Source organism: Physella acuta, unplaced genomic scaffold, assembly GCF_028476545.2.
Source record: "Physella acuta isolate Inbredline_101_S28 unplaced genomic scaffold, ASM2847654v3 ptg000405l, whole genome shotgun sequence".
Taxonomy (NCBI): Eukaryota; Metazoa; Mollusca; class Gastropoda; family Physidae; genus Physella; species Physella acuta.
In genome coordinates, this window is record NW_026731924.1 from 918,212 (window position 1) to 932,631 (window position 14,420).

At 37.8% G+C, this 14,420-nt stretch overlaps 1 protein-coding gene across 2 annotated transcripts in view; it reads right to left on the minus strand.

Moving 5' to 3' along the window:
- Positions 1-14,420, minus strand: part of LOC131942406 (unhealthy ribosome biogenesis protein 2 homolog) — a 48,645-nt gene that overhangs the window by 9,213 nt on the left and 25,012 nt on the right. For both annotated transcript variants that reach the window (XM_059302272.1, XM_059302271.1), the window contains exons 18-23: positions 8,650-8,727; positions 8,279-8,345; positions 7,911-8,010; positions 5,990-6,114; positions 1,099-1,191; positions 355-435 (exon numbers count right to left, since the gene is read on the minus strand). In XM_059302272.1, the coding sequence (XP_059158255.1) occupies positions 355-435; positions 1,099-1,191; positions 5,990-6,114; positions 7,911-8,010; positions 8,279-8,345; positions 8,650-8,727 (544 nt within the window). The remainder of the gene's footprint in view (positions 1-354; positions 436-1,098; positions 1,192-5,989; positions 6,115-7,910; positions 8,011-8,278; positions 8,346-8,649; positions 8,728-14,420) is intronic.

Consider the following 14,420-nt stretch of genomic DNA (forward strand, 5'->3'; position numbering starts at 1 on the left):
TGATTTTGCGCCCCCAACGGGCCATTTATCTAGTTTGAAATATCAACAAAATATCAACATAATATAGCATAGTGCCAAATCTGTCAAACTTCTGTTCAAAAATTCTAAAAAAAATTTCCTGATAAATAGAAGCTAGATTGTTGTTGAACAAAATAAGCACATTCTTAGTGTCATCTTCATTTTTGGGAGAAATAAGCAGTTCTCAGCTAAAAAAAACTTTAAAACAAACATTAAAACTTCCTCTTTAAACCTAACCATCAACTAGGAAGATGAAGTAGAGTTCATATGTTTCTTGACCTTGGCTAGGCCTTGCTATCCCATAATAATAAATCTGTAAAGCTAAAACAAACAAACCTTCTGACATGAGTTCAGCATCATGGCCATCGTGACAAGCTTTATGTGGTTGGAATAATCTTTCAACACGTCAGTTATCATCTGAACAAAAGTCACAAATAATCTTTAAACAAGTCACTAATCTTCTGAAAAAAGAGAGAAATCTGGAATAAGTCAGATCAAACTGCAGGGGTCGGAGTGGTCCAGTCAGTAAAGCTCATGGTTGCTAATCTGAAAAGTCTCGAGTTCGAACCCTCGGGCAGATGAGACTCGTTAGCTGGGGACAGCCACTCTTCTAAAAGAGACAACTCCAAAATCAAACAACTGCTGCCTTGTAGTTTGTTCTTGGTTGGACAAAGGCTATGGAAGCAAATCCAAAAATGAAAAGCTGTCTGAAATTGGAGTCAATGGCCTCAATGGCGCATAACAAGATGACACGTATACTTAATCCTGTTGGAGGGGATCCCAACACTAATAATTAAGAACTAAGAAGAAGAAGAAGATAAAACTGTCTATAAGGAAGCAAACTGACAGTGTTGACTGACAGTGTTGACTGCAAGTGTTGACTGTACAGTGTTGACTGACAGTGTTGACTTAGTGTTGACTGACAGTGTTGACTGACAGTGTTGACTTACAGTGTTGACTGACAGTGTTGACTTACAGTGTTGACTGACAGTGTTGACTTACAGTGTTGACTTACAGTGTTGACTTACAGTGTTGACTTACAGTGTTGACTTACAGTGTTGACTTACAGTGTTGACTTACCATTTGGGAGAAATCTGACATGGCCAGGACAGCTTTGTGGTCATTCATCACGCCAGCCACAACAGTAGCCACAACATCATCTCCCACCAGCATCTAGACACAATCAAATGTTGCATTCAACATTTATTACAACATCATCACCCACCAGCATCTAGACACAATCAAATGTTGCATACAACATTTATTACAACATCATCTCCCACCAGCACACAATCAAATGTTGCATACAACATTTATTACAACATCATCACCCACCAGCATCTAGACACAATCAAATGTTGCATACAACATTTATTACAACATCATCTCCCACCAGCATCTAGACACAATCAAATGTTGCATACAACATTTATTACAACATCATCTCCCACCAGCACACAATCAAATGTTGCATACAACATTTATTACAACATCATCTCCCACCAGAATCTAGACACAATCAAATGTTGCATACAACATTTATTACAACATCATCACCCACCAGCATCTAGACACAATCAAATGTTGCATACAACATTTATTACAACATCATCTCCCACCAGCATCTAGACACAATCAAATGTTGCATACAACATTTATTACAACATCATCTCCCACCAGCATCTAGACACAATCAAATGTTGCATACAACATTTATTACAACATCATCACCCACCAGCATCTAGACACAATCAAATGTTGCATACAACATTTATTACAACATCATCTCCCACCAGCACACAATCAAATGTTGCATACAACATTTATTACAACATCATCTCCCACCAGCACACAATCAAATGTTGCATACAACATTTATTACAACATCATCTCCCACCAGAATCTAGACACAATCAAATGTTGCATACAACATTTATTACAACATCATCTCCCACCAGCACACAATCAAATGTTGCATACAACATTTATTACAACATCATCTCCCACCAGCACACAATCAAATGTTGCATACAACATTTATTACAACATCATCACCCACCAGCATCTAGACACAATCAAATGTTGCATACAACATTTATTACAACATCATCACCCACCAGCATCTAGACACAATCAAATGTTGCATACAACATTTATTACAACATCATCTCCCACCAGCACACAATCAAATGTTGCATACAACATTTATTACAACATCATCACCCACCAGCATCTAGACACAATCAAATGTTGCATACAACATTTATTACAACATCATCTCCCACCAGCATCTAGACACAATCAAATGTTGCATACAACATTTATTACAACATCATCTCCCACCAGCACACAATCAAATGTTGCATACAACATTTATTACAACATCATCTCCCACCAGCATCTAGACACAATCAAATGTTGCATACAACATTTATTACAACATCATCACCCACCAGCATCTAGACACAATCAAATGTTGCATACAACATTTATTACAACATCATCACCCACCAGCATCTAGACACAATCAAATGTTGCATACAACATTTATTACAACATCATCTCCCACCAGCACACAATCAAATGTTGTATACAACATTTATTACAACATCATCTCCCACCAGCACCTAGACACAATCAAATGTTGTATACAACATTTATTACAACATCATCTCCCACCAGCACACAATCAAATGTTGCATACAACATTTATTACAACATCATCTCCCACCAGAATCTAGACACAATCAAATGTTGCATACAACATTTATTACAACATCATCTCCCACCAGCATCTAGACACAATCAAATGTTGCATACAACATTTATTACAACATCATCTCCCACCAGCATCTAGACACAATCAAATGTTGCATACAACATTTATTACAACATCATCTCCCACCAGCATCTAGACACAATCAAATGTTGCATACAACATTTATTACAACATCATCACCCACCAGCATCTAGACACAATCAAATGTTGCATACAACATTTATTACAACATCATCTCCCACCAGCATCTAGACACAATCAAATGTTGCATACAACATTTATTACAACATCATCTCCCACCAGCATCTAGACACAATCAAATGTTGCATACAACATTTATTACAACATCATCACCCACCAGCATCTAGACACAATCAAATGTTGCATACAACATTTATTACAACATCATCTCCCACCAGCATCTAGACACAATCAAATGTTGCATACAACATTTATTACAACATCATCACCCACCAGCATCTAGACACAATCAAATGTTGCATACAACATTTATTACAACATCATCACCCACCAGCATCTAGACACAATCAAATGTTGCATACAACATTTATTACAACATCATCTCCCACCAGCACCTAGACACAATCAAATGTTGCATACAACATTTATTACAACATCATCTCCCACCAGCACACAATCAAATGTTGCATACAACATTTATTACAACATCATCTCCCACCAGAATCTAGACACAATCAAATGTTGCATACAACATTTATTACAACATCATCTCCCACCAGAATCTAGACACAATCAAATGTTGCATACAACATTTATTACAACATCATCTCCCACCAGCATCTAGACACAATCAAGTGTTGCATACAACATTTATTACAACATCATCTCCCACCAGCATCTAGACACAATCAAATGTTGCATACAACATTTATTACAACATCATCTCCCACCAGCATCTAGACACAATCAAATGTTGCATACAACATTTATTACAACATCATCACCCACCAGCATCTAGACACAATCAATATTGCATACAACATTTATTACAACATCATCTCCCACCAGCATCTAGACACAATCAAATGTTGCATACAACATTTATTACAACATCATCACCCACCAGCATCTAGACACAATCAAATGTTGCATACAACATTTATTACAACATCATCTCCCACCAGCATCTAGACACAATCAAATGTTGCATACAACATTTATTACAACATCATCTCCCACCAGCATCTAGACACAATCAAATGTTGTATACAACATTTATTACAACATCATCTCCCACCAGCACCTAGACACAATCAAATGTGGTATACAACATTTATTACAACATCATCTCCCACCAGCACACAATCAAATGTTGCATACAACATTTATTACAACATCATCTCCCACCAGAATCTAGACACAATCAAATGTTGCATACAACATTTATTACAACATCATCTCCCACCAGAATCTAGACACAATCAAATGTTGCATACAACATTTATTACAACATCATCTCCCACCAGCATCTAGACACAATCAAGTGTTGCATACAACATTTATTACAACATCATCACCCACCAGCATCTAGACACAATCAATATTGCATACAACATTTATTACAACATCATCTCCCACCAGCATCTAGACACAATCAAATGTTGCATACAACATTTATTACAACATCATCACCCACCAGCATCTAGACACAATCAAATGTTGCATACAACATTTATTACAACATCATCTCCCACCAGCATCTAGACACAATCAAATGTTGCATACAACATTTATTACAACATCATCTCCCACCAGAATCTAGACACAATCAAATGTTGCATACAACATTTATTACAACATCATCTCCCACCAGAATCTAGACACAATCAAATGTTGCATACAACATTTATTACAACATCATCTCCCACCAGAATCTAGACACAATCAAATGTTGTATACAACATTTATTACAACATCATCTCCCACCAGCACACAATCAAATGTTGCATACAACATTTATTACAACATCATCTCCCACCAGCACACAATCAAATGTTGTATACAACATTTATTACAACATCATCTCCCACCAGCACACAATCAAATGTTGCATACAACATTTATTACAACATCATCACCCACCAGCACACAATCAAATGTTGCATACAACATTTATTACAACATCATCTCCCACCAGCACACAATCAAATGTTGCATACAACATTTATTACAACATCATCACCCACCAGCATCTAGACACAATCAAATGTTGCATACAACATTTATTACAACATCATCACCCACCAGCATCTAGACACAATCAAATGTTGCATACAACATTTATTACAACATCATCTCCCACCAGCACACAATCAAATGTTGCATACAACATTTATTACAACATCATCTCCCACCAGCATCTAGACACAATCAAATGTTGCATACAACATTTATTACAACATCATCTCCCACCAGCACACAATCAAATGTTGCATACAACATTTATTACAACATCATCTCCCACCAGCATCTAGACACAATCAAATGTTGCATACAACATTTATTACAACATCATCACCCACCAGCATCTAGACACAATCAAATGTTGCATACAACATTTATTACAACATCATCTCCCACCAGCACACAATCAAATGTTGCATACAACATTTATTACAACATCATCTCCCACCAGCATCTAGTCACCTACTCATGAGACAGGTGAAACAAATGTCACCTATGTGACAGGTGAAACAAATGTCAACTATGAGACAGGTGAAACAAATGTCATCTATGAGACAGGTGAAACAAATGTCACCTATTCATGAGACAGGTGAAACAAATGTCACCTATGAGGCAGGTGAAACAAATGTCAGCTATGAGACAGGTAAAACAAATGTCACCTATGTGACAGGTGAAACAAATGTCAGCTATGAGACAGGTAAAACAAATGTCACCTATGAGACAGGTGAAACAAATGTCACATATTCATGAGACAGGTGAAACAAATGTCACCTATGAGACAGGTGAAACAAATGTCACCTATGAGACAGGTGAAACAAATGTCACCTATGAGACAGGTGAAACAAATGTCACCTATGAGACAGGTGAAACAAATGTCACCTATGAGACAGATGAAACAAATGTCACCTATGAGACAGGTGAAACAAATGTCACCTATGAGACATGTGAAACAAGGGTGAAACTGACCTGAGATCTGATATCCAGAACACATGTAAGCAAGTCTGTTGGAAGCACACATTCAAATAGAGAAGTCAGGTTGGGAACGGATAGCGCACGAATAAACTGTTGCTGGATAGCATGGTGTACTTCATCTACAACATAGTAGGCAAAACAGCTTACAACAACAATGCAACATAACATACAACATGTCAGACAAAACAACATACAACATATCAGGCAACATAACATACAACATGACAGACAAAACCACATACAACATGTCAGACAAAACAACATACAACATGACAGATAAAACCACATATAACATAACAGACAAAACCACATACAACATGACAGACAAAACAACATACAACATAGCAGGCAACATAACATACAACATGTCAGGCAAAACAACATACAACATGACAGACAAAACCACATACAACATGACAGATAAAACCACATATAACATGACAGACAAAACAATGTACAACACATTTTTACAAGATTTTGTTTAGTTTGCAACGTTTGATTGTGGGTTTGTGGCAAATCTTGTAGTTCAGTTTTGACCCACTTCTAATACAGCGAGGGGACGGAGTGGTCTAGGGGTAGAGAGCTGGACTGCTAATCCGTAAGTCTCAAGTTCAAATCCGGGTTCAAGTCAGTAGACCGTCCCTGAGTCCACCCAACTCTGATGAGTACCTAACTCACGTTAGGGAAAGTAAAGGCGGCTGGGCATAGTGCTGACCACACTATCTCTTCATATGCCGAGGTCACAGAAACAAGTGAACTCTACTTCACTTGTTCTATAGACCGTCAGGTTTTAAAAGGGAACTTTACTTACTAATACAGCAATGTTATTCAAACTTTCCAGATACGTTCCACTTTGATGACAATACAAGTCTATCTATTTTTTAATTTAATTAGATGTTTTATTAGTCATTAAAACAGTTTTTAAAAAAAGGGAAGATAAAATTTAATCACTTGATGGATCACTAAATTCAATAACAAAGGGGGAGATAACTAGCTAAACAGCTAGACGCTATCAACCAACCATTCTGGTGAGCTGAGGTTCATGCCCAATGTTTGCTGTTGTAGAGCCAATCTAGTAAAGGCCATTAGGGGCAGATAATATAGTTGTTAAATGATTTGAAACTTAGGGGCAGTAGCAAGAACTATCCTTCATATTAGGGGCAGATAATATAGTTGTTAAATTATTTGAAACTTAGGGGCAGTAGCAAGAACTATCCTTTATTTTAGGGGCAGATAATATAGTTGTTAAATGATTTGAAACTTAGGGGCAGTAGCAAGAACTATCCTTCATATTAGGGGCAGATAATATAGTTGTTAAATGATTTGAAACTTAGGGGCAGTAGCAAGAACTATCCTTTATTTTAGGGGCAGATAATATAGTTGTTAAATGATTTGAAACTTAGGGGCAGTAGCAAGAACTATCCTTCATATTAGGGGCAGATAATATAGTTGTTAAATGATTTGAAACTTAGGGGCAGTAGCAAGAACTTTATTTTATCAGCTTGCTGTTGTCCTTGGGCTCACAGACAGATAATTGTCTTCTAGATCTCATCAACTACTGATGGTGTTTGATCTCATCAACTACTGATGGTGTTTGAAAGCAAATATTTTTTGTCTCATCAACTACTGATGGTGTTTGAAAGCAAATATTTTTAGTCCTGTAGAATTCATACACTAGCAATCACTTAGAAGGGGAATATATGTATAACAAATATAAAAAAACCTTTAGAGCAACAAGCTTTTAAATGCACTGAAAATAAAACTTATTTTCTTTAATAAAAGCTTTAGTAGCTCATGAGATCTTTTATTATTTTCATTGCATTTAAAAGCTTGTTGCTACAAAGGTTTTCTAAGTTGTTTTATTGTAATCCATGTGTTTGCAGTTGAGCTGAAGGCGTTGCTTATCTGCCCTTACCTGCCACATCTTGGTTAAGATTCTTGAGTAGAATGAGAAGTCCAACTTGAGATTTCAAGTTGACTGTAGGTTGATATTCCAAGTGCAGACGCCCTAATGTCTAGTGGGAAAATGCATGGTTTTCAGTTATACACGCTTACTTGTAAACACATCCTACAGTTTCTTTTTGTACATGCTTACATCCTACAGTTTGACATATCTACTTGTACATGCTTACATCCTACAGTTTGACATATCTACTTGTACATGCTTACATCCTACAGTTTGACATATCTACTTGTACATGCTTACATCCTACAGATTGACATATCTACTTGTACATGCTTACATCCTACAGTTTGACATGCAAACAGCCAGTTGCAACTTACTGAAATCAGTTGGGTCAAATGTGGCTGGAAGTTCACCTCCAACTTTAATGTAGAGATGTCACATACACTGAAATATAACTTTAATGTAGAGATGTCACATACACTGAAATATAACTTTAATGTAGAGATGTCACATACACTGAAATATAACTTTAATGTAGTGATGTCACATACACTGAAATATAACGATCTCTTAATTTCTTGTCATACTTTAATGTAGAGATGTCACATACACTGAAATATAACAATCTCTTAATTTCTTGCCATACTTTAATGTAGTGATGTCACATACACTCATGTGATCTAAAGTAATTAACAGATAAACATATGGTGGATCAAAAAGCCCAAAGTTATGTCTGGTTGAAACTCACCATTGATGAATTGTTACATCAGTCAAAAACTCCACAACATCAGTCACTGCCTCTTGTTTCCTTTTTTTCTTCTTGGGGCTACACAAATCAAACATTGCACCAGTAGTAGGCCATGTTAACACAAACATTGCACCAGTAGTAGGCCATGTTAACACAAACATTGCACCAGTAGTAGGCCATGTTAACACAAATCAAACATTGCACCAGTAGTAGGCCATGTTAACACAAATCAAACATTGCACCAGTAGTAGGCCATGTTAACACAAATCAAACATTGCACCAGTAGTAGGTCATGTTAACACAAATCAAACATTGCACCAGTAGTAGGACATGTTAACACAAATCAAACATTGCACCAGTAGTAGGCCATGTTAACACAAATCAAACATTGCACCAGTAGTAGGCCATGTTAACACAAATCAAACATTGCACCAGTAGTAGGCCATGTTAACACAAATCAAACATTGCACCAGTAGTAGGCCATGTTAACACAAATCAAACATTGCACCAGTAGTAGGACATGTTAACACAAATCAAACATTGCACCAGTAGTAGGTCATGTTAACACAAACATTGCACCAGTAGTATGCCATGTTAACACAAACATTGCACCAGTAGTAGACCATGTTAACACAAATCAAACATTGCACCAGTAGTAGGCCATGTTAACACAAATCAAACATTGCACCAGTAGTAGGCCATGTTAACACAAACATTGCACCAGTAGTAGACCATGTTAACACAAATCAAACATTGCACCAGTAGTAAGCCATGTTAACACAAATCAAACATTGCACCAGTAGTAGGTCATGTTAACACAAACATTGCACCAGTAGTATGCCATGTTAACACAAACATTGCACCAGTAGTAGACCATGTTAACACAAATCAAACATTGCACCAGTAGTAGGCCATGTTAACACAAATCAAACATTGCACCAGTAGTAGGCCATGTTAACACAAACATTGCACCAGTAGTAGACCATGTTAACACAAATCAAACATTGCACCAGTAGTAAGCCATGTTAACACAAATCAAACATTGCACCAGTAGTAGCCCATGTCAACACAAATCAAACATTGCACCAGTAGTAGGCCATGTTAACACAAATCAAACATTGCACCAGTAGTAGGCCATGTTAACACAAACATTGCACCAGTAGTAGACCATGTTAACACAAATCAAACATTGCACCAGTAGTAGGCCATGTTAACACAAATCAAACATTGCACCAGTAGTAGGCCATGTTAACACAAACATTGCACCAGTAGTAGACCATGTTAACACAAATCAAACATTGCACCAGTAGTAAGCCATGTTAACACAAATCAAACATTGCACCAGTAGTAGCCCATGTCAACACAAATCAAACATTGCACCAGTAGTAGGCCATGTTAACACAAATCAAACAATGCACCAGTAGTAGGCCATGTTAACACAAATCAAACATTGCACCAGTAGTAGGCCATGTTAACACAAATCAAACATTGCACCAGTAGTAGGCCATGTTAACACAAATCAAACATTGCACCAGTAGTAGGCCATGTTAACACAAACATTGCACCAGTAGTATGCCATGTTAACACAAATCAAACATTGCACCAGTAGTAGGCCATGTTAACACAAATCAAACATTGCACCAGTAGTAGGCCATGTTAACACAAATCAAACATTGCACCAGTAGTAGGCCATGTCAACACAAATCAAACATTGCACCAGTAGTAGGTCATGTTAACACAAATCAAACATTGCACCAGTAGTAGGTCATGTTAACACAAATCAAACATTGCACCAGTAGTAGGCCATGTTAACACAAACATTGCACCAGTAGTAGGTCATGTTAACACAAACATTGCACCAGTAGTAGGCCATGTCAACACAAATCAAACATTGCACCAGTAGTAGGCCATGTTAACACAAATCAAACATTGCACCAGTAGTAGGCCATGTCAACACAAATCAAACATTGCACCAGTAGTAGGTCATGTTAACACAAATCAAACATTGCACCAGTAGTAGGCCATGTTAACACAAATCAAACATTGCACCAGTAGTAGGCCATGTCAACACAAATCAAACATTGCACCAGTAGTAGGTCATGTTAACACAAATCAAACATTGCACCAGTAGTAGGCCATGTTAACACAAACATTGCACCAGTAGTAGGTCATGTTAACACAAACATTGCACCAGTAGTAGGCCATGTTAACACAAACATTGCACCAGTAGTAGCCCATGTTAACACAAACATTGCACCAGTAGTAGGCCATGTTAACACAAACATTGCACCAGTAGTAGGCCATGTTAACACAAACATTGCACCAGTAGTAGGCCATGTTAACACAAACATTGCACCAGTAGTAGGTCATGTTAACACAAACATTGCACCAGTAGTAGGCCATATTAACACAAACATTGCACCAGTAGTAGGCTATGTTAACACAAATCAAACATTGCACCAGTAGTAGGTCATGTTAACACAAACATTGCACCAGTAGTAGGCCATGTTAACACAAATCAAACATTGCACCAGTAGTAGGTCATGTTAACACAAATCAAACATTGCACCAGTAGTAGGCCATGTCAACACAAATCAAACATTGCACCAGTAGTAGGCCATGTTAACACAAATCAAACATTGCACCAGTAGTAGGCCATGTCAACACAAATCAAACATTGCACCAGTAGTAGGCCATGTTAACACAAATCAAACATTGCACCAGTAGTAGGCTATGTTAACACAAATCAAACATTGCACCAGTAGTAGGCTATGTTAACACAAATCAAACATTGCACCAGTAGTAGGTCATGTTAACACAAATCAAACATTGCACCAGTAGTAGGCCATGTCAACACAAATCAAACATTGCACCAGTAGTAGGTCATGTTAACACAAATCAAACATTGCACCAGTAGTAGGTCATGTTAACACAAATCAAACATTGCACCAGTAGTAGGCTATGTTAACACAAATCAAACATTGCACCAGTAGTAGGTCATGTTAACACAAACATTGCACCAGTAGTAGGCCATGTTAACACAAATCAAACATTGCACCAGTAGTAGGCCATGTCAACACAAATCAAACATTGCACCAGTAGTAGGCCATGTTAACACAAACATTGCACCAGTAGTAGGACATGTTAACACAAATCAAACATTGCACCAGTAGTAGGCCATGTCAACACAAATCAAACATTGCACCAGTAGTAGGCCATGTCAACACAAATCAAACATTGCACCAGTAGTAGGCCATGTTAACACAAATCAAACATTGCACCAGTAGTAGGCCATGTCAACACAAATCAAACATTGCACCAGTAGTAGGTCATGTTAACACAAATCAAACATTGCACCAGTAGTAGGCCATGTTAACACAAATCAAACATTGCACCAGTAGTAGGCCATGTCAACACAAATCAAACATTGCACCAGTAGTAGGTCATGTTAACACAAATCAAACATTGCACCAGTAGTAGGCCATGTTAACACAAACATTGCACCAGTAGTAGGTCATGTTAACACAAACATTGCACCAGTAGTAGGCCATGTCAACACAAATCAAACATTGCACCAGTAGTAGGACATGTTAACACAAATCAAACATTGCACCAGTAGTAGGTCATGTTAACACAAATCAAACATTGCACCAGTAGTAGGCCATGTTAACACAAACATTGCACCAGTAGTAGGTCATGTTAACACAAACATTGCACCAGTAGTAGGCCATGTCAACACAAATCAAACATTGCACCAGTAGTAGGCCATGTTAACACAAATCAAACATTGCACCAGTAGTAGGCCATGTCAACACAAATCAAACATTGCACCAGTAGTAGGACATGTTAACACAAATCAAACATTGCACCAGTAGTAGGCCATGTTAACACAAACATTGCACCAGTAGTAGGCCATGTCAACACAAATCAAACATTGCACCAGTAGTAGGTCATGTTAACACAAATCAAACATTGCACCAGTAGTAGGACATGTTAACACAAATCAAACATTGCACCAGTAGTAGGTCATGTTAACACAAATCAAACATTGCACCAGTAGTAGGTCATGTTAACACAAATCAAACATTGCACCAGTAGTAGGCCATGTTAACACAAATCAAACATTGCACCAGTAGTAGGCCATGTTAACACAAACATTGCACCAGTAGTAGGCCATGTCAACACAAATCAAACATTGCACCAGTAGTAGGACATGTTAACACAAATCAAACATTGCACCAGTAGTAGGCCATGTTAACACAAATCAAACATTGCACCAGTAGTAGGCCATGTTAACACAAATCAAACATTGCACCAGTAGTAGGACATGTTAACACAAACATTGCACCAGTAGTAGGTCATGTTAACACAAACATTGCACCAGTAGTAGGCCATGTTAACACAAATCAAACATTGCACCAGTAGTAGGTCATGTTAACACAAACATTGCACCAGTAGTAGGCCATGTCAACACAAATCAAACATTGCACCAGTAGTAGGCCATGTCAACACAAATCAAACATTGCACCAGTAGTAGGCCATGTTAACACAAACATTGCACCAGTAGTAGGCCATGTTAACACAAACATTGCACCAGTAGTAGGCCATGTTAACACAAACATTGCACCAGTAGTAGGCCATGTCAACACAAATCAAACATTGCACCAGTAGTAGGCCATGTTAACACAAACATTGCACCAGTAGTAGGCCATGTTAACACAAACATTGCACCAGTAGTAGGCCATGTTAACACAAATCAAACATTGCACCAGTAGTAGGCCATGTCAACACAAATCAAACATTGCACCAGTAGTAGGCCATGTCAACACAAATCAAACATTGCACCAGTAGTAGGCCATGTTAACACAAACATTGCACCAGTAGTAGGCCATGTTAACACAAATCAAACATTGCACCAGTAGTAGGCCATGTTAACACAAATCAAACATTGCACCAGTAGTAGGCCATGTTAACACAAATCAAACATTGCACCAGTAGTAGGCAATGTTAACACAAATCAAACATTGCACCAGTAGTAGGCCATGTTAACACAAATCAAACATTGCACCAGTAGTAGGCCATGTTAACACAAATCAAACATTGCACCAGTAGTAGGCCATGTTAACACAAATCAAACATTGCACCAGTAGTAGGACATGTTAACACAAATCAAACATTGCACCAGTAGTAGGCCATGTTAACACAAACATTGCACCAGTAGTAGGTCATGTTAACACAAATCAAACATTGCACCAGTAGTAGGACATGTTAACACAAATCAAACATTGCACCAGTAGTAGGCCATGTTAACACAAATCAAACATTGCACCAGTAGTAGGACATGTTAACACAAATCAAACATTGCACCAGTAGTAGGCCATGTTAACACAAACATTGCACCAGTAGTAGGTCATGTTAACACAAACATTGCACCAGTAGTAGGCCATGTCAACACAAATCAAACATTGCACCAGTAGTAGGCCATGTTAACACAAACATTGCACCAGTAGTAGGTCATGTTAACACAAACATTGCACCAGTAGTAGGCCATGTTAACACAAATCAAACATTGCACCAGTAGTAGGCCATGTCAACACAAACATTGCACCAGTAGTAGGCCATGTTAACACAAATCAAACATTGCACCAGTAGTAGGCTATGTTAACACAAATCAAACATTGCACCAGTAGTAGGCTATGTTAACACAAATCAAACATTGCACCAGTAGTAGGCTATGTTAACACAAATCAAACATTGAACCAGTAGTAGGC